This window comes from Cheilinus undulatus, linkage group 11 (genome assembly GCF_018320785.1).
Source record: "Cheilinus undulatus linkage group 11, ASM1832078v1, whole genome shotgun sequence".
Taxonomy (NCBI): Eukaryota; Metazoa; Chordata; class Actinopteri; order Labriformes; family Labridae; genus Cheilinus; species Cheilinus undulatus.
This window is the reverse complement of record NC_054875.1, coordinates 9,447,672-9,467,011: the sequence shown is the minus strand read 5'-3', so window position 1 is coordinate 9,467,011 and position 19,340 is coordinate 9,447,672. Positions and strand designations below refer to the sequence as shown.

Sequence of the window (19,340 nt, the reverse complement as noted above, 5' to 3'; positions counted from 1 at the left end):
TAGTCGTTACAGCATGCAGAATACTTTCAGAGAGTTTGAGAATGAAATTTGGATAAAGAAGAGGCATAAAGAGCAGCTGCCTGTGTTAGATCGTCATCAATGGAGCTCTGTTTTGATTGTAGAGCGGGAGTGAATCATTTCAGAATTTAGTGGCACTGCCTGTAGACGTATCTCATGAAATGTGTCCTGTCATTCCCATCGACAGCTTGTACTGCCGAGCAGATTGTAGTTTCTGCCTCTCAGCTCGGGGACACTGTTATTTGTGTGCAGAAGCACTGATTGAATAATTCAAACAAATCAAAGTGACACGCTCATTATGACATGTGTCAAGTGCTGTAAAAGCAACGTCGCTGTCTGTCGGACTAATATGACACCACGTTAAGGACACAGCAATGCAGACTAATTTTAGTCTGATGATTTATACAATCTGTCTTGGTTTATTTATGGCATTAGTCCTCTTCCTGAATTGTTAATAGACATTTTTCAGGCGGAGATATTCAATAACTTACAACACAATGAAATAAAAGGAATAGCTTTGCAAAGGATATGGCAGCTTAGCAGACAAGCATCAGATGCTGAAAACAGCATTGGATAAGTTTGGCAACTTTAGTCTGTACGACTTTTCCTTTACAGCACCCGAGCATTGGGTATCAGCCGATACCAAGCACCGATCTGAAACTAGTGGACTGTGGGAAACTGGCACATTTTTTTAGCCTTACAGTAAACTCAGAACTTAGGATCTTCCTAAGCGTCTATTGCCATATTTGGCTAAACGCTCATTTAAATTTCGTTTAGCCGACTAGTCTAAAGAGGAGAAAGTCCTTAGAAAACGGTCAAATTCCTCACCGGGTCATAGTGTCGGTGGGTGTGACCTTAGCCTGATATACTCTCTACAGCGTGGCTGACATTACAAGCTAGCGCTGTCAGCCTTTGTTCCACTTTGCAGATTAATATCGTGCTTTGATATGTGACCTCTTTTCACTTTGGGTGGAAGCTATACGTGAGATTAACCCTCAACAGTCAACATACCATTTTATTTTCATTTATTACTTTAAAAACGGTTAAACCGCGCTGTTCCTACTACATGCAAACTGCTAAGCCACCACTGAGCTTCTGATGTTTACATCTGTGAGTGCCAGACAGGAAGGCAGCAGCCATTAACTGAAGCTACAGCTACCTCTAGTGTCTGGAGGTTTGTTACAATTAAAAAGAGCATTATAGACTGGGATTTCAAGCCTGTGTTTCTAAAAAATGATAGGTAATTAGTTTAATGGACTTGTAAATCCTGAGCAGGCTAATTTGATAAACTCATTTAGCCATTTTAGCGATCAACCACACGCATCCCTCACCCAGAACATGGCTCAGCAAATATTACGTACAGGCTGTCATTGACAAAATGGTTTTCCCTGCATATTATTGTGAATTTTACCACTAAATATTAAACTAAGAGTGACAGAGGCAGACACATCACAGGCTCTCTGTCTGTCTTTCTCTCCATAATGCTTTAATAAGGCCATCTATAATAATCTGAGTGTTTAAGCATGCACAGTTTGGCACAGCGTGGGACAGCCTGTCATTGGTTGACAGCCCCTCGCATAGCATTCTGGTAAACAATATGGCAGCTAGCATTCCAGCTAGCGTCAATAATGAACGTAAAAATGGATAGAATGATGTTTATTATCAGATCTAACAGTCTGGATTAAATCTTTAAAGTCCCCGAAAAGTCACCCAGGTTCCGGGCTTGCAAAAAACACTTCCATACAGGATTCAAAGGCATGGATAGCATCACTGGAATGGCACAACGGCTGGCATCAAGTAAGTAAGAGGCTATGATTTCTGGTTCAAATAGGGGTGCAGATCTCAGATCTTGAAGAAATAGAACGTATCTGTGATCTGCTAAAGCTGTTTGATTGTAAAATCGTCTTAGTTACTTTTAGCTCTCTGCGCCCGGTGCAGCGGCAATGCATGGCTGCAAATAAGGGTGAAACTTAAGATTTAGTCCTTAAGAAGATTTGTAACTGACCTACACAGAGCTATCGTTCTATAAACCATCAATTTACAAACAACATTTATTTGCACTGTTTGCAAACTTTTTCAATGAATCCAGAGAGCCTACTTAGCCAATGCCTGTAGTTTTCTGATCCAGTGTGGAGCTGAGGGATTTTGAGATTACAGTGTTATTCAGTCCTGGATGTGATAAAACAAAAAGGTCTGCTGCAGTGAGCCTGGCAGTTTTTGCTAGCTGCTAATAAGCCTGGTGTCTTGTCTTGCATAAGTAAAAGTGTTGCTGCTGTATTTTACCTTGTTTTTCCACTACTTGCCCACTGCATGACTCGTGTCCAACTTCCGAATTTCTGGTGTTTGCAGGAACCCGAAATAATCCTGAAATCTGCTTTCTGTCTTGCTGGCAGCTGAGAAACTTGCTCATCCATGTTACCCAGATCTTGTTTTGATCTGAAGCATGCACTGTATCGTGCAGTTTAGCATCTGCTGCTGCCTGTTGGCTTTTTTTCTTAACTGCACTGTAGAAGATGTATATTTAAACACTGCTGTGGCAGTGTTTGCAGCTATATTGCTTCGGTAACATCTATACCAGCAAAAAGCATTAGGGAATAAATTGCAATATCATTTTTGGGTGCAGGCCTAGTCTGAATTACAGCTAGTATATTTTTTTACACTCGAGAGGATTGTTTTTGTTTTGTTTCAGCTCTATAGGATTGTCTCAGGAAACCCCCCAAATAAATGGGAGACTTGGTATACACTACAATTAAAAATGTAAGGCTATATCAGTGTCAGTATAGGCAAAAATGGGTTTGGAAATATCGGTATATGTAATATCACCAAAATCCCAATATCATGCATCACCTATGCATCGTTTAATATTCATACAGATGCTTCTATTTCCAACAGCTACAGAGACAACATCTGACTATTTGGTAGCGTGGCATTATACTTTCATAGGAAGCATACGCTGTAAGATGACACCTTAGTGGTTTGGGGACTACCCTTTAAAGCCTTGAGTTTTGCTTTTTGGCTAGGACCTAATAGGCGCAATCCACTATCAATGCTATCCCTGGTGTTACTTCTGCAATACAGTCATCCCTGATTTAAGCACACACACTTGGTTGTAGGGCACACCCAAGGCCACAGCAGTAGCTCATTCTCCCAGCCACAGTGACAGGTAAATAAAAGACGGGAATAACAGAGTGATCGGAGACAGAAACAACTCTAATTGAGTCCAAGTCTTTTGCATGTTTCTCTGTCAGTAGAGCAAAGAGTCAGGCGAGCCTGCATGCTCACTGACCAAAATGGCACAGACTCCAGCTCATGTCAGAGCGGATGCCAGTGTTTACAGTGAAACAGGATAGCAGCAGAGCAAGCAGGTGAATGTGTGTTCTCTCCGCAAAGTGTGATGTCTGTAAATAACAGCAGTATTGAATGAGTGTGCCCACTTTACACAGCATCACTCTATCAGTCTGTCTGGGGCTTTAACAAAGGCTGTGTGCTGGAATGGGTGGACTTGGTTGAGCAAAAGCTCAGCTCAGCCACAGTTTACAAACCCCTCAGGATCTGCTGAAAGGTTTTTCAACTCATGACTCGCTTGTGTGAATCCAAAGATGACTCCAAGAATCAGCTGTGACTCTGATGGTGGTCAAAGAATTGTCTGTAACTAAATACTATAACTCCTTACACTTACCACTAGCTGTCACACCACTACAGCTCAGTTCATTCAATGCTTTTTTTATTTCAAGAAAGTTCTTCACAAAAAAAAAAAAAAAAAAATCTCTTCAGTTGTTTTGCTGTTCAAATGCTTTTGCTATGAAACAGCTAAATCAGGATATGGTGAGTTTTTGATACCAGTTTTAAAAATTTGGCAGAAGAGAAATGAAACATAAAGCCACAAAGTACTAAGAAGTAAATACAAAGAGATGTATAAAAGCATTTGTCTGTGATCTAATGCATACATAAATACAAAGGCTTGTTTGACGAACATCACTTGAACATGTCGGTAAATGCTGTGATACAACATGGTTGCAGCAAAGAGCTAAAAATACCATGATATAGATTTCAGGCCATATTGCTCACCTGTTTTATGTCCATATTCTAACAACTGCATAAATATTCGCCCCCTTTAAAGTGACTGACCTAATTTAACAGAGGTCCAGCAAATCAGAGCTACTAGTCTCACAATTAGAGAAACTGGGATCACTTCAGTGCAGTGCATGTGTCTCAAGTGATTGTAGCATAAAGACACCTGTGTCTGGTAGGTCCACTCACTGGTTAATCAGTAGTCATCGCTACCATTGCACCATGAAGACAAAAGAACACACCAAGCAACTCAGAGAAAATGTTATTGAAAAGTATAAGTCAGGAGATGGATACAAAAAAATTTCCATCCCTTGCAGTTCAGTTAACTCCATTATCATTGACTTATGAGAGAGGCCACCAAGACACCAATGACTACTCTGGAGTTACAAGCTTCAGCAGCTGAGATGGGAGAGACTCTGCAGACAACAACTGTTGCCCGGATTCTTCATCAGTCAAGCTTTATGGGAGAGGGGCAAAGAGAAAGCCACTGTTGAAGAAAACTCAGATTAAATCATGACTAGAGTTCAACAAAAGGCATGTGGGAGACTCCATGGTCAAGTGGAACAAAGTTCTTTGGCCTGATGAGACCAAAATGGTGCTTTTTAGCCGCCAAACAGGACTCTGTGTTTGGTGGACACCAAACACTGCACATCACTACAAACACACCATCCCCACTGTGAAGCATGGTGGTGGCAGCATCATGCTGTTGGGGTGCTTCTTGGCAGCCGGCCCTGGAAGGCCTGAAAAGGTAGAGGGAAGAGTGAATGTTCAAAATATAGGAAAATCCTGGAGGATAACCTTGTGCAAACTGCAACTACGGCTTGGGAGAAGATTTATTTTCCAGCATGACAATGATCTGAAGCACAGGGTGAAAGCTCAGTGCTGTGATTGCAGCCAAAGTTGCATCTATATACACAGGTTTTTATGCTGTCATTCATTTTACATCACAAACTTTTTGTTTTATTGATATTACTTTGTAGAAAGCTGCTGTCACTTGGGCATTAAAGGTGTTTATTGTATTTTTTTATGCCAAATTATATTAACCATGATTGATTTATTAAATCGGTAAAACCTCGAAGGGGTGAATACTCTTACAGGCACGGTAGATTTCTTCTAGGACTTTCTTGCTGATGAAAACTGTTTGTTGCAACTTGAAATAAAATTTGACATTAAAGGTTTCTGGGCTTTCTACAAAAAAGAAGAAAGATCCAAAAGAGGCCTCTAAAACCGAGCTAAACTGAGGTGAACTGCACAGATGGTTATAACAAATTCCTTACTAAAAACTTTCATGAACTTTTACCCAAGACTTGATGAATAAATATATTTTAGATCTTACCCTTCTTTAGTTGGAAAGCAGATTTCAATGTCTTACTAATACTTCAATACAAACTGTTGGGTTGAAATGCCTCAGCAATTACAGCTGGAATTACCAACAAAGATGAGCTAATGAGAAGTGTGGCTCCCAAGATGCACAACAAACTAAGAAGTAAACATTTGAGAAGAAAGAATATTTATGTTTTCTTTCTCTTGTTTTACATTCTGAGGGCGTTTGCACACCTGAACTGTTTGTCAAGGTGGTGCAAGTTTGTTTGAAACTGGTGTGGAAGCTTATACTGGACCCTGGTGAGGACCAAACAATGGTACCAAGACTACTAGAGAAGTGGTTGGTCTAGGTCAGGGGTGGGTTTTTTTTTTTCAGTCTTTCACGGCAGCACTACCTGACTTTGATCCGATCCAAGCATTGCACTTGTTTGGGTTAAACCAGCTTCTTTAACTCGTGGAGTTTAGGTTTAAGACCACAGCCGTCTCTGACAGGACTATTTGGATGGTCATTCTTCAGTAGGATTAGTATGCACCTTCTCCTTAACTGTCTTGATAAGTGCCTTCAGCATCTCCAGAACATCAACTTTATACTTTTGAGCCACATTTGCACCTAATTTCAAAATTTACTGTTTGTCTACAGAGATAAATGCCAACAAGTGTGTGCAGTTTCCTGACCATTTGAGAACTGGGACCAGTCTTTGGAGAAGCCTCAGCCAGTCATTTTAGTCTTTGCTTTCTTCTGGGATATTTACCACATAAATTCCAACCAATTAGAGAGCATTTTTCTCCTGCATTATTTGGTCTGCTTGTAAATGTCCATGTGCAAAATAAGCAAGCAGCAACCTCTGGTCCTTAAAAATGAAGCCAATGCAGAAGTGCAAAAAAATGCAATACTGCGAGTGTCGACTTGAGGCTGGCTGCAGCAACACCGGAAGTCACGTGTACAACACATGTTAAAAGCAATTTTTTACACTAGAAATAAACTGGATTACAGCCTGGCTCAAAAACCAAACATGTCTCATTAGCTAATGTCATCATGTCCTCTCTCTGCATGGGTTTTTTTAACGAAAAAACTCACTGCGCACTGATTGGCACATCTCATTTGATTGACAGATAGCTTGAGCTGCAGATGCTACCTCCAGGAAACTAGCTTCAGCGCTAGCTTAGATGACAGGACTTTGAGCTCAGTGGCTGGGCTCTTGTCTGCTGTTAGGTTGATCCAAAGTTCGGTTGAGACAGCTATTTCAATATGGAGGCCACCATGGACTGGCTTCAAAAGCTGTTTGAGTCTGCCTATTGTAATTAAACGACTGACGTCACACAGGCTTTAACCAATTCTTTCTAGAGTCTATGGAAATAGATTTGGTTGGTAATACAATACCCAAGGATATTTAAAAACAGCCACAGGATCCACTTAACAACCATCACTTAAAAATCAGCTGTCTCACAGGCACCTTCATAATAAATGCCTCAAGAGTGTTGGTCTGTTTCCAGCAGCAGCACCACTACCTTTTTTGGATGCTGTAAATTTATGGCAGAACTCCTGGTAATGATGTCGGTCTAACTTATCAAAAAAGGAACCTGTCAAAGAAAGAGTGCACTCAAAAGCAGCTATGCACACTTCACCTCTGGTCAAACTGTGACACACTGCCTGTTGTAAAATGACCCACAGTAATGCATGGTGAAAAGTGCTTTAATTCTTCTTTCCAAGGTTAAATAAGTGATAAGAAAGCTAAACTAACAGCAGCACAGAAGTGCCATCGTTGAGGACATATCCTGCTGTCTCACAGGCCTTATGCATGTTTCAGGCTGACATACCAGGCACAAGTTTGCTGCACATTTGCCTCTCCGTGCCATCAAATCCCTGTCTCTTCATAAATTTAAATTTAAAAAACTCCATCAAGTGATGTGATTCATTGAAAAAAATTAGAATTAAAACATTCTGTTCTAACAACATGAGTTTCTCCAAGCTAATCTGGGCTTTTATTTTTGAAAAGCACTAACATAAAGCCTAACCATGCTGTTTATCTTGCCTGTAACACATTCTACCAGTACGGGAACAGAAAGCTTCACTAATAGTAAAAGTTTACAGTACAGCTTTATCAAATGGATGCATTTCAGCTTGCAGCCTTCTTCAGGGTCACCAAGGCACATAGCAAATATATTCTTCCAAAGTGGAAGACAACAGGGTAAATATGGCCTCCAGTTATCATTTCCTGTTTGTTTTGACCAAGAGCCATGCACAGCTCATGGAAAAAATAGGTCAGCCCTCTTTTCTCTAGATTCTCCACATTAGCAGTCTGAAAGCCCTGCCTTTTAGCATGCACATAAAATAAGAATCAAGCTGTGTCAATACAAGACATGTATCTCACATACGCAGTCTGAAACGGGCTTTAAGCAAAATACACAATGATGTGTTATCATTCTTTCAGACAGATCAGAGACATATTAATAAAAACACACTGGATTCAGTCATGTTCATTTAACACACCATATCAGAGTGTGGTTATTGTGATCAAGAGGAAAACAGTAGGGAAATAAACATTTTATGGGTGCATGATACTTGTTTTTTTGCTGATATTCAATGTGCCGATATTTCTGAATTCATCTAAGCTAAAACCAGTATGAACAAAACTCTCCTTGGGAAGAACACAAAGAGAGGCTAGGTCAAGCAGAGGAGCAGGGAAGTAGATGTCTGGTAGATGTTTCATATTCGGGGCTTCGCTCAAAATCTTCAGGACCTATGATGGGCCCTGTTTGGCTCAAACCTGATGGTAGGTGTATATTTTCCTGATATATATGGACTATATTGGTTGTAAAGCCAACTATATTGGTTGTAAGGCCAGAAACATTCAAATTGGCCGGTATCAATATTAAAGCAAGTATCAGCTAATACTAATATTATGCTGAGTAATACCGTGCATTCAGGGGTGCAGATGGCCTCACGGTTAGGTTCTATCCCATGTAGGTGGACAGCCCAGGTTCAAGTCCAGTCTTCGTCTCTCATGCCTCTTTTCAAGTCTATCCACTGCCTTCCTCTGTGGATAAAGGCATGAAACCTCCCCCCCAAATCTTAAAAAATATATTTTGCATTTGTAAATTATCTATACCCAAACTTTATCTGATTTATAGCATATGAACCATCTTTTCATTATGTCAGATCTTGTTTAATAACAGTAATTGATTGAATATTTTAAAATAATTTTGGAGCCTGAGAGGAAAAGAGAGCACATGTGCACTATTTCATCACTTCCAGCATCCCAATAATAAACACTTTTTGTGTTTATGGGTCTTTAGTAGGGCTTAACGATTTGGGAAAATATTTTAATTGTGATTTTTTTTTTTCAAATAACGCAATTCAGATTTAATATTTGATTATTTATATTTGATTTATTCTTTTAAAGTTCAGACACAAAAAGACTCAGGCCAAAAAGCATTCTTTATTATAAGCAACATAATATTAGATAGATTACAATTAAACTGTTCTGTCCTGTAAGCCAGGCCTCTATGTAGAGATAAAATTATGATGCATTGGATGCATGAAGGATTTTGAAAAACTATCTGATTATTTTGACTCATGTTGCAGATCTTGCTGTATTAAATGGTTTTTAGGTCTTTCTTATTTCTAAGTGAGACACAAATAAGAAAAAAAATGATTTGTTTGCATGATGTGTAGAGCTGGCATCTCTGCTGCAAAGTAAAGCTGGATTCAACTGGTATTTTGACTCACATTTAACGAATGTTGCACCTTCTGTGATTTGAAAAGTACAGAAGGAAAAATGCAATTTAATAAGATTTTGTTTTTTTGTTGTTTTTTTTGACTGCATGACAGCACAGGGGTTAGCACTGTTGCCTCACAGCAAGAAAGTTCCTGGTTTGCTTCCTGATCAGGGCCTTTCTGTGCAGAGTTTGCATGTTCTCCCTGTGCATGCTTGGGTTTCTCTGTGGGTACTCCGGCTTCCTCCAACCACCAAAAACATGCTCATTAGGTTGACTGATCACTTTAAATTGGCCGTAGGTGTGAATGTGAATGTATCTTGCTGTCTGTCTCTATCTGCCAGCCCTGTGATCGATTGGTGACCAGTCCAGGGTGTATCCAGCCTCTCACCCAATGACAGCTGGGATAGGCTCAAGCACCCCTGCGACCCCCATCAGGATAGGCGGTATAGAAAAAAAAACATGGATAAGAATTTAGATTATTTGCTCAGCCTTTCTTTTTTCGACCCAGTAAAAGAAACATTTTCTCCACAGATCAAACAAAACTCCTGTAGAAGTGTGTTCTGCTCCACAGTTGTATGCTATGCACTTCAGCACATGCTTGGTCCGAGCTGTTTCTTGTTTAATGTGGTTTTTAATCATGTGATTTTGATACTGATGACCCTGCAAAAATCAGGAGAAGGTTTGAGGGTATTATGAAGGAGATACCAGGAGTCTGCATCTTGACTGGTCTACAAATTGATTCAATATCGGGACTCATCGTTGCATCAAAGCACCATTTTCCATTTAACTGTGCATGACTGCTGTCTGATAAACTCCATATGTCAATGTCAATTTCTTTACAAATCAATCTTCACTCGTATGATTAACAAACTGAATTAATTTGAATAAAAACCCTAAAAAAATAGATTAAAAATGTTCTCTTATTTAAAGTAAAAAATTTGCCTGAAAAATAACAGCGTTAGGAGAATAAATATTGAAATAGCCTTAATAATAGAAAGTATGATTGGAGCTTTAGTAAGCCCCTTACCTTTTTTCTTCATTTATAGGTTCACTTTTCTAAGGCATTTAAAAACATAATGCTGCATATTGAAATTAAACAGCGTTATCACCTGCTTCTCTCTCCTGTCCTCACTCTCGTACATCTCTGATTTAATGAGAGAATAAACTTCAGATCGCTGTGTTAAGACTTTAAATCTGAGCTGAAAATGTGACAGGCAGCCTCCTGTGTCAGTAAAAGGGTTTTATATAGACTCAGACTAAGGTGACTTTAAGGGAACATTGTTGGCAGGGTGCTGGGCAGAGTTTAGTTGTGTAAGGATTGTGGGAAATCGATTATATTGGGCTTGTAGTTCTTTTATTTCCTGTGTTATCATGTGGTACATTTGCTCTACAGATGTGAGTTTTGTGACCACATGTAACGACACATGCTGGTTTGAAACTGTTGGTAGATACAATGAACATAACAAGTGTGCATTCATCCTCGATTTAAACATCTTTTTGCTGTAGTCTTGTCTAATCCTCCCTGACTTGCTCCATATCTCTGCAATCTATAGAGTATTTCCAGGTTGACGCGCCAGCGCACTCATAATAAAGGCGCTGATTGGTTTAGTAGTGCCATGTGTGACTACTGCTGAAGCAAAGTCAAGAAAAGCTGCTCCTTTTAAACAGACTACTGTTAAAATGCATTGAAAGTGTAGAAAGGAAGCTCATCATAGTTTGGGTACTTGCAGTGGGTCCGACTTCGGCGAGAAAATTCCCACGCAGCATCCGTCTGCACTGATTATGAGCTGAATTATCCACGTCTGCATCATGATGCATCGTGGATTATTTTCAACACCACCCAATCGTAGTGTGACCCCCGACCAAACTTGAGGTATTTGTTCAATAATGTAACACACCGGTCCATGATTTAGACCAGAGCAAACACACTTTGGATGATAAAACATCCCTGAAATGATTCCCAGCATTTAAATTCCTCCAGCTGAGTTGGAATAAAGGCCAACTGTCAGTCCACCTCCAACTTACAAATGTGGTTAAAAAAGCTCCACCTCTCGCCCTCTTTCCCTCTCTCTCTCTCACATACACACCATCCCAAAGGTTTGAGGTTGACAAAGCGGGGAGGAGTTGCCATCGCTCTCTGACTGCACCACTGAACCGGAATGCGGTCCAGTGAGGAAATCCAGACATTTCCAAATTTATCGTTGAATAAACTGGCAACGTTGAGAGCGGCTGACAGGCCATTCATCGTGGCTGCCGCTGGCCCAATGGCGTGCGCGGACAGGGCCGCTGCACTTTGATTTCCTGTCCTGACCGCCATGACAGATGGGTTACAGAGTGGGTGGAGGTGATGCAGCCTCTCACCACCACAAGGCTTCACCTCTCTGCCCACCGGTTCAAAAAACACTGGTTGCTGCTTTCAAGGCCCCCAGGGGCCGTGGAGTGGAAGTGGTAAAGGGCTGGCCAATGACAGTGATGGCTGATCTGACTTTCAACATTGGATAGTGGTCATAAATATTCTAGAAATACAAGAGAGTAATTCAGTCTGATGAAATAACATAAAATCAGTGGTGGTCAGGGCTGCTTTAACAGTCGTGCCTGGTCAAAGCAGCCACTTTCACAGTGGATTTTCGTGGGATTTGAAGATTACAAGTACGGATTAAAAGTACTCCATTCTCCATTCTTAAAATTCTGCTCAGAGCTGGAACGAGGAGTGAGCGACGTACGGAGAATGTCAAAGCTCAAATCTCATCCAGGGATTTCTAGCATCAGAAGCCTCTGTTTACTCCAGGAACATCAAGGGGAGTAAAGTTCACAGCAGACCGAACGGTTTTGTACTATAACACACTAATGAGATCATTTTCATAGAAAATGAGTCAATAATAAATAGCTGAAGGGGAAGGGGAGGGTTGCTGCTTCTCCTCGGATAAGATGCGGTTCACGGTGCAGCAATAAGAGCACGGTGACAGCAGCATTTTGGGAGAAAACACTGCAAATGAGAGGCAAAGGGAGCACATTTCAGCACACAGGCAGTTCATTTTTCACATCAGTGTCTACTTTTGTTCTCGGCAAGCTGCCAAACACATTGATGTAGGCACTATCCCTCCTCCACAGCAGTAATTACGCTGCTGGCCAATGCTTGATTAAAAGATCTAATCTGCAAACTTTGTGTTCAACATCTCCCAACAAGATCCAGTGCTTTAAGCCTGTTTCTCTGTGTCGTCCAACACCGGAATCCTTTTTTTTTTCATCATGGACAACAGCCAATGAAGTGCAGGGAAACATCCTTTTGCTTTCTATTCTGTGTCAGGGTGAAGGTGTAATTGCACCAGTGGATGTATTATTCAAGAGGAAAGCATGCCATGGATGAATATAGCCTTAACCCCACTGAATTTAGAAAGCTCAGAAGACACAAGTCAGGCCTTTTTTTTTTCCGTCTACGCTTGGATCTAAAACCAGCAGACCTTGTTGCTTTTCCATCTGAAGCTTCGTTAGAGCTTCTCAAATTATCATTCCACAGGAGAGTGAGGAGCTAAGATCAGAATACTGAAAATCACAAGCTTAGTTTAGCAGCAAGGCTGGAAATAATGATGCACATTGTCTTTTTTAACTTTAAGGGTGCTTTCAAAGGCTGCTTTTCAGTTGCAGAAATGTGGATTTTAATTGTGCTGTGATGTAAAATAGAGGTTAGGCTTTGCCAGGCTGTTTGGTGACATGCACTCACATGGGAATATGATCATAAATCTCCTAAATCAGATTACAAAAATACCATAAGGTGCAGCAAGGTCACTGTAAATTGACAAGTGATGAGTCCAGACACATGAGGACCCTGCAGGGGAGAGATAGTGGAGGATTTTGACCACACCATGTGCAGCTGCATCACATTAAACAGCCCTTTGAGACAATGATGCTGCTGACAAAGTAATAAATAGCTCTAAGTGTCCTTACCCTCTCTGAGCAGATGGGAGTAGATGAGCCAGAGGAGCAGCAGGCAGCAGAGTGACGCACCTCCACCTGCGGAGAGCGTCTTCACTCCAGACTGCATCCTACACCTTCAGCCTTCTTTAGATTATCCAAACTTTGAACCCCTGGTGTCGCTCAGATGTCAAGCAGATCAGTGGATGAAGAGTGGCTAATCCAGTGGCGTCTCCACAGCCTGTCGTCGGCATCCATTTTGAGGTTACAATAAAAGAGGGACTGATAGAAATCCCCCCTGTGCTTTTCAAAGACGCATATCCATCCAGGGCTGATCGGCGCACAAACAGAGGGTACAGTGTCACCAGATCTGGCCAAGTTTACGCAGCTGCTGCTTCAGGGGGGCTTCCAATTCACAGACTGGCTTCTGCAAGAGCTGGAAGTGTGTCGAGGAAGAGGAGTGAGCGGCAGCAGACCCCCGCAGTTTGGATGCTGATGATGCTGGTAGTAAATTTAGCCGCTAAACATCACCTCTTTCCATTCTTGTTATTGTTATTCCCAGCCAACTTGTGCGCCGAGCAGAGCCCGGATCAGGTCTGCGTGTGACTCTACAGAGAAACGCGCAAGTTAACCCGCGCAGACATGACGAACATACCAATCAGCGCGGAAACTTGTCCTCAAAAACGCTTCTTCACTCCAGCTTCCAAAAAAAAAAAAAAAAAAAACAAGCGTTAGGAAAACAGCTCAAGGCGCAGATGCGTCATATGTGGCCACATATGCACAGCAGCGCGAGCGAAATGTCACGTCAAAACAACAACAACAAAAAAAAAGACGGCGGGTCTCACGCAGCGCAAGTGCCGCTGGACAAAGCGCGCAGAGAGCGCGTCAATCCGGGCGGTGCAGGGAAGTTAGACACACTTGTCACCTGTGTGAGCCTTTGTGGAGGATCTGGAAAAATTGTCAGTGCTGAAGCCTGGGCACCTCGGGCTTCAGTGAGAAGAGCTCCCCTCCTCTCAGAGTCAGGTCGTGGGTACAGATGAGTGCGTTAAAGCAGCCTTATTCTGTCCCGCTCGGCTTCATTTGCATGCAGGCGATGCCGAGGAAGAGGATTTCCCTCCTCTTCAGTCCGTGGAAAGAAACGCTGCTGCTGCTGCCTCTGCTGCTGCTGCACCCTCACTTGCCTTGAGTTACAATGTTTCCATCTGCTCTCTCTCCCTCTCTCTTCCACACACACACCGCCACAAACACACACTGCCCTAATTCCTTCCGCAAAGTGAGACAAAACTTTGAGCTCCCAGGCGACGAATCCAAACTGGAGATGAAGATGAGGATGACTTTGCTTACACAGTCGTACGTCCCATCTTAGAGGAGAGATTCTCCTTTTTTTTCTGCCTGGCTTCCCTTTGACAGATAAAAATACTCCCTATCCCCTGTCCATTCCCACAGACATCAGCACACACACACACATTTACCCAGAAACACACAAACACTGTCTCTGGATAAGAGCAAAACTGTGGCTCTGTTCTAGTACCTGTTTTTAAAGTGAGCTCAAACATGACTCCTCATATTTTCATGTTTTTTGAGTCTGTTTTAGACTCAGTGCTGGACCCACATTTCCCAGGACGTCCTCTAACAAGAACTGCCATGCTTTACAGAAGTGCATGCTTCTTATTGAGTCTTGCCCCCTCTTCACAGCCTCTGGCTCCCCCTAGAACCACCGCCTTAGTCTGAGGGTAAATGCTAAATTAAGTTGAGCTTGTTTGGCCCTTTGGCTACACAACAGGCAGTAAAACACTGTAAAAAAAAAAGCCAGCTTACATTTTTGGCCTGAAACAGTGACTTTTATGAGAATTATAAGAAAGGTTTTATTCCATTCCACATATTTCAACCTTTATTCCTAACAGGTAAATAAACATCGCTGTGATTTATTCTATTTTAGAGTCAAATTAAACACCTAAACCGGGGGGGGGGGGCAAACTCAATCAAAGCAGGGGCCAGATTCTGGATTCAGGTCTAACCTGAGAGCCTAACAGGGTCACCTTTTTAACCATAACCAGTAATAAAATATGAAAAAAGACCTTAGCACTGATTATAAAGGATTCTGACATTTAAAAAGATGAAACAATAAGTTTAAAGCTCTCAATCTGAAAAAAAGTAAATTTATTAGTTCAAAAAGGTCAAAACATGAAATTAAAAAATGTTTGTTAAAGGCAAATATATGAGAAAGAAAGTCAAAATCATGAGTTTAAAAGGGAAAAATATGAAATAAAATTTGTCAGCATGAAATTAAAGTGAAAATTTCAAAAGTTTAAATTTTGAGTCTAAAGGGCAAACTATGGGATTATGAAGTCAAAGTTTGGAATTGAAAACAGAGATAAAATAAAAAAGAACTGGTTAAAGAGGTCAAAATATCACTTAAAATTTTGAATTACAAATCTTAAAGCTCAAAATATTATATGAAAAGTCAAAAAATGAGTTTAAATGGTCAAAGTATGAAATTAAAAGTCAAAATCCTAAGTTTGAGTCCTAACTGGGAGATGCAGAATTGAAAATGTGAGCTTAAGACATAAAGTAATTTCTTTTCCCACATTCCTGACTTCTCATCTAAATATTTTTACTTCTTACTTTATCAGATTTTCTGACTTAACAAAGATATCTTAAATCATCAAGAATAAAATCACATCTTTATACTTGAGGAAATCTGTAGACCTCACACTGATGGGCCAGTTATAACAGAAATATGAGATCATCTTGTGGGCCGGATTTAACTGTTCCAGGGGCCGGATTTGGCCCCCAGGCCCTGAGTTTGACACCTATGACCTAAACAAATGAGACTGTGTTCATAAAGGTTCAGTCAGTAGGTGGTAGCATGTTTCTTTTCCTTGTCAGACGGTTCAACAAAAGAAGAGAAGTGTGTGAGATTTTAAAATATTTATTTGGAAAAAGTCTTCATGCAAAAAAACTTTAAAATAACAAATGAATATTTAAATAAAATATAAGTGTAAGTTGATAATGCTGCCTCCAAGAAGATCCTCAGTGAAACAAAAGCCCAAGTTTCTCACTAAAATTTAAACTTTTGAATGATATTTTCACTTTAATTTCATGATGACAAATTTTATTTCATATTTTGACCTTTTAATCTCATGATTTTGACTTTCTTTCTCATATATTTGCCTTTAACAAAAGATTTTTAATTTCATGTTTTGACGTTTTTGAACTAATACATTTTCTCAGATTGTGAGGCTTTAAATGTATCTTTTTATCTTTTTAAATGTCAGAATCCTTTATAATCAGTGCTAAATTCTTTTTTCATATTTTATTACTGGTGAAATAAGGTTGACTTTATGGTTTAAAAGGTGACCCTGTTAGGCCCTCAGGCTAGACCTGAATCCGGAATCCGGCCCCTGCTGTGATTGAGTTTAACACTCCTGACATGGAAGTACAAGGATTAGAAAATTAACAGGAAACTCAAAGAGAACAGGGAACAAATGCCAACATATGCTTTCTAATGACTAAAATTAAACCAGGTCATTTTTGACTTGCAAGGACAAGGGTGATTATTTTGAAAATTGAACATTTATTCATGGTGTCCAAAAAAACTAAAACTGAATATATACCTGCCTCTATTCATGAAATGTTCTTTTAAACATGAGAAAAGTTTTTAAAAACATCAAAATATTGTTAAATTTTAGATTCAAAAATGAGGAATAATCCTGTGTACATGAGGGAGTTGTTCCTGAGCTCAGGCAAATCGCATCAGGGTTTCCTGGGTGTTCGCTTAGCTTGCAAAGTTTTGCCAGAATGCATTTGAATATCACGCACTTTTGCACCATGAGTGAAGTAACTGACTCAGTTAGAAAAGTCCCACCTGTGGGGGGCAACCAGACCATTCTAAGTACTAGCCACATTTAGCCTGTCTACTGTTTAGTTTGATTGTGCTAGATTCGAGAGCGGCGATTCTGGTTGTTGGTGAATGAATCTGTTGTTCATTGTGCAGGTTGATCATTTCCTCCATGCACTTTCAAAACAAAACCGTTAAATCTGTCATCATATGTCATGTTGTATGGGGTCGCTCACAATTAAAAATCAGTGAAGATTGATGCAGCAGTGGACACAGTCTGGTTTAAGTGTCTTACCCAAGGACACATCGCCATTTGACTGCAGGGGCAGGGGATCAAACCCCCAACTTTTCAGCTGAGGAAGGACCGACTCTACCCTCTGCTCCACAGTTGGTGGGTTATTTTTTCGATAATGTCAAAAAACTAAATTCTTTTGCTGCACAAATTTTATTTTCTGGAGAAGAAAACAAAAGACTAAAACCTCCCTGTATCCCAGCCTGCTCCAGATCCTCTCACACAGGGAGTCTTACAAAAGGGATTAAATCAGAATGGAATAAAAAGTAGTACAAACAAAACAAAGCATACCTGGCAAAGAAAACAAGAAGCTAAAACCTTTATGTAACTTCCCAGGCTGCTCCTGATCCTGTAGAGGCTGGGTCTGAAATAGCATCCATGCTGTCATTACTGCACATCCAAACAGTATACCTACTGCATGGACTACATAAACAGCTGACATCCTGCCCTACTTGACAATAAAACTTGATTCTGTTTCTGATACGACAAAATAAATTAATGATACCACACTTGAAAGCCTGTCATCCATTTATGCGGCTTCAGTTTGTCATAGTTTCAGTACAGGATTTGTTGGCTGAGGCTGGCCACACTGCATGATTTTAATCCCAACCTTTGGCCAGATATGCCCCCTCTGACAGCTGGGGCTGGGGGGGAATGTCTTAAATTAAGGTCTGTTGCAAACAGTTTGTCAAAATACTCCTCAAGTTTGTGGGATTATTATACTGCTTCCTGCCATGTCAGAGCCTCCCAGCATCCAAACATAAATATTTGATATTTACCTTCTTGGTCTGACTGTCTCTGACAGAATACCCACAACAGCCATTGAAGTGAGCATCGCCATACGGATGTTATAAACTTTTATGGCTCACAAACATAAACACAACTCTTGTGGACACTTGGTTGAAAGGAGGAGCTGAGCGATATATATCCCATCCCACCCGAGAGCACCTTTGAATCCCTCAGGAGGAACTGGAAAATGTTGCTAGGGAGAAGGATGTCTGGGCTGACTTACTTCGCCTGCTGCCATTGGGACATGAACCTGGATATAAGGATGGATGGATGGATGGATGGATGGATGAAAGGATGGATGGATGGATGGATGGACGGAAGGCTGGACAGATGGACTGATGGCAAATGGAGGGATGGATGGATAGATAGATGGGTGGTGATGATAGAGGTCATTGTCTTGCTGGGAAACAATTCTTCTCCCAAGTTGTAGTTCTCTTGCAGAATGGATAAGATTGTCCTCCAGGGCTTTCCTATATTTTCCTGCATTCATTTTACTCTCTGCCTTTACAAGCCTTCCAGAGCAAGCTGCTTAGATGAATCCCCTCAACATGATGCTGCCACCACCATGCTTCACAGTGGGGATGGTGTGTTTTAGAGTGTTTGGTGTCTACCAAACATCTTGTCTGATGGCCAGAGAGCTCCATTTTGGTTTCATCCGACCAAAGAACTTTCTTCCACTTGACCACCGGGTCTTCCACATGCTTTTTGGTGAACTATAATAACTTTTCTTCAGCAGTGACCTTCTCTTTCTCCCATAAAGCTTTGACTGATGAAGACCCCGGCCAACAGGTGTTGAATGCAGAGTCTCTCCCATCTCTCTCACTAGTCTCCTTCTTGCACGCTCACTCAGTTTGTGAGGACGGACAGATCTAGGCAGATTTACACATGTGCCGTATTCCTTCCATTTCGTGATGATGGATTTAACTGAACTTATGGGGATGTTCAGTGCCTTGGAATTTTTTGTATCCATCCCCTGACTTATACTTCTTGATAACATTTTCTTTGAGTTGCTCAGAGTGTTCTTTTGTCTTCATGGTGTAATGGTAGCCAGGTATACTAATTAACTAATGACTGGACCTTCCAGACACAGGTGTTTTTATTCTATAATCCTTTCAGACACATTCACTGCATTCACTGATCTCCATTTCACTAAATGTGAGTCGACTAGCACCAACTGACTGGGCCTCTGTTGAATTCAGTCAGTCACTTTAAACAGGATGAGTAATTATGCAGTCATTTATTTTACATGATATGTTCTTATTAGGGCTGTCAAAGTTAACGCGGTAATATTGCGTTAATTCAAATTACTTTTAATGCCGCTATTTTTTTTGTCGCATGATAAACACATGCACGTTCTGTATGACCCTCGACCCA

General features: G+C 40.8%; 1 protein-coding gene across 3 annotated transcripts in view; it reads right to left on the bottom strand.

Moving 5' to 3' along the window:
- tafa5l (TAFA chemokine like family member 5, like) overlaps positions 1–14,211 on the bottom strand; it is a 175,069-nt gene extending 160,858 nt beyond the window's left edge. For all 3 annotated transcript variants that reach the window (XM_041798341.1, XM_041798342.1, XM_041798343.1), the window contains exon 1: positions 13,078–14,211. In XM_041798341.1, the coding sequence (XP_041654275.1) occupies positions 13,078–13,174 (97 nt within the window). In that variant the 5' untranslated portion in view covers positions 13,175–14,211. The remainder of the gene's footprint in view (positions 1–13,077) is intronic.
- Between the last annotated feature and the right edge of the window lie 5,129 nt (positions 14,212–19,340).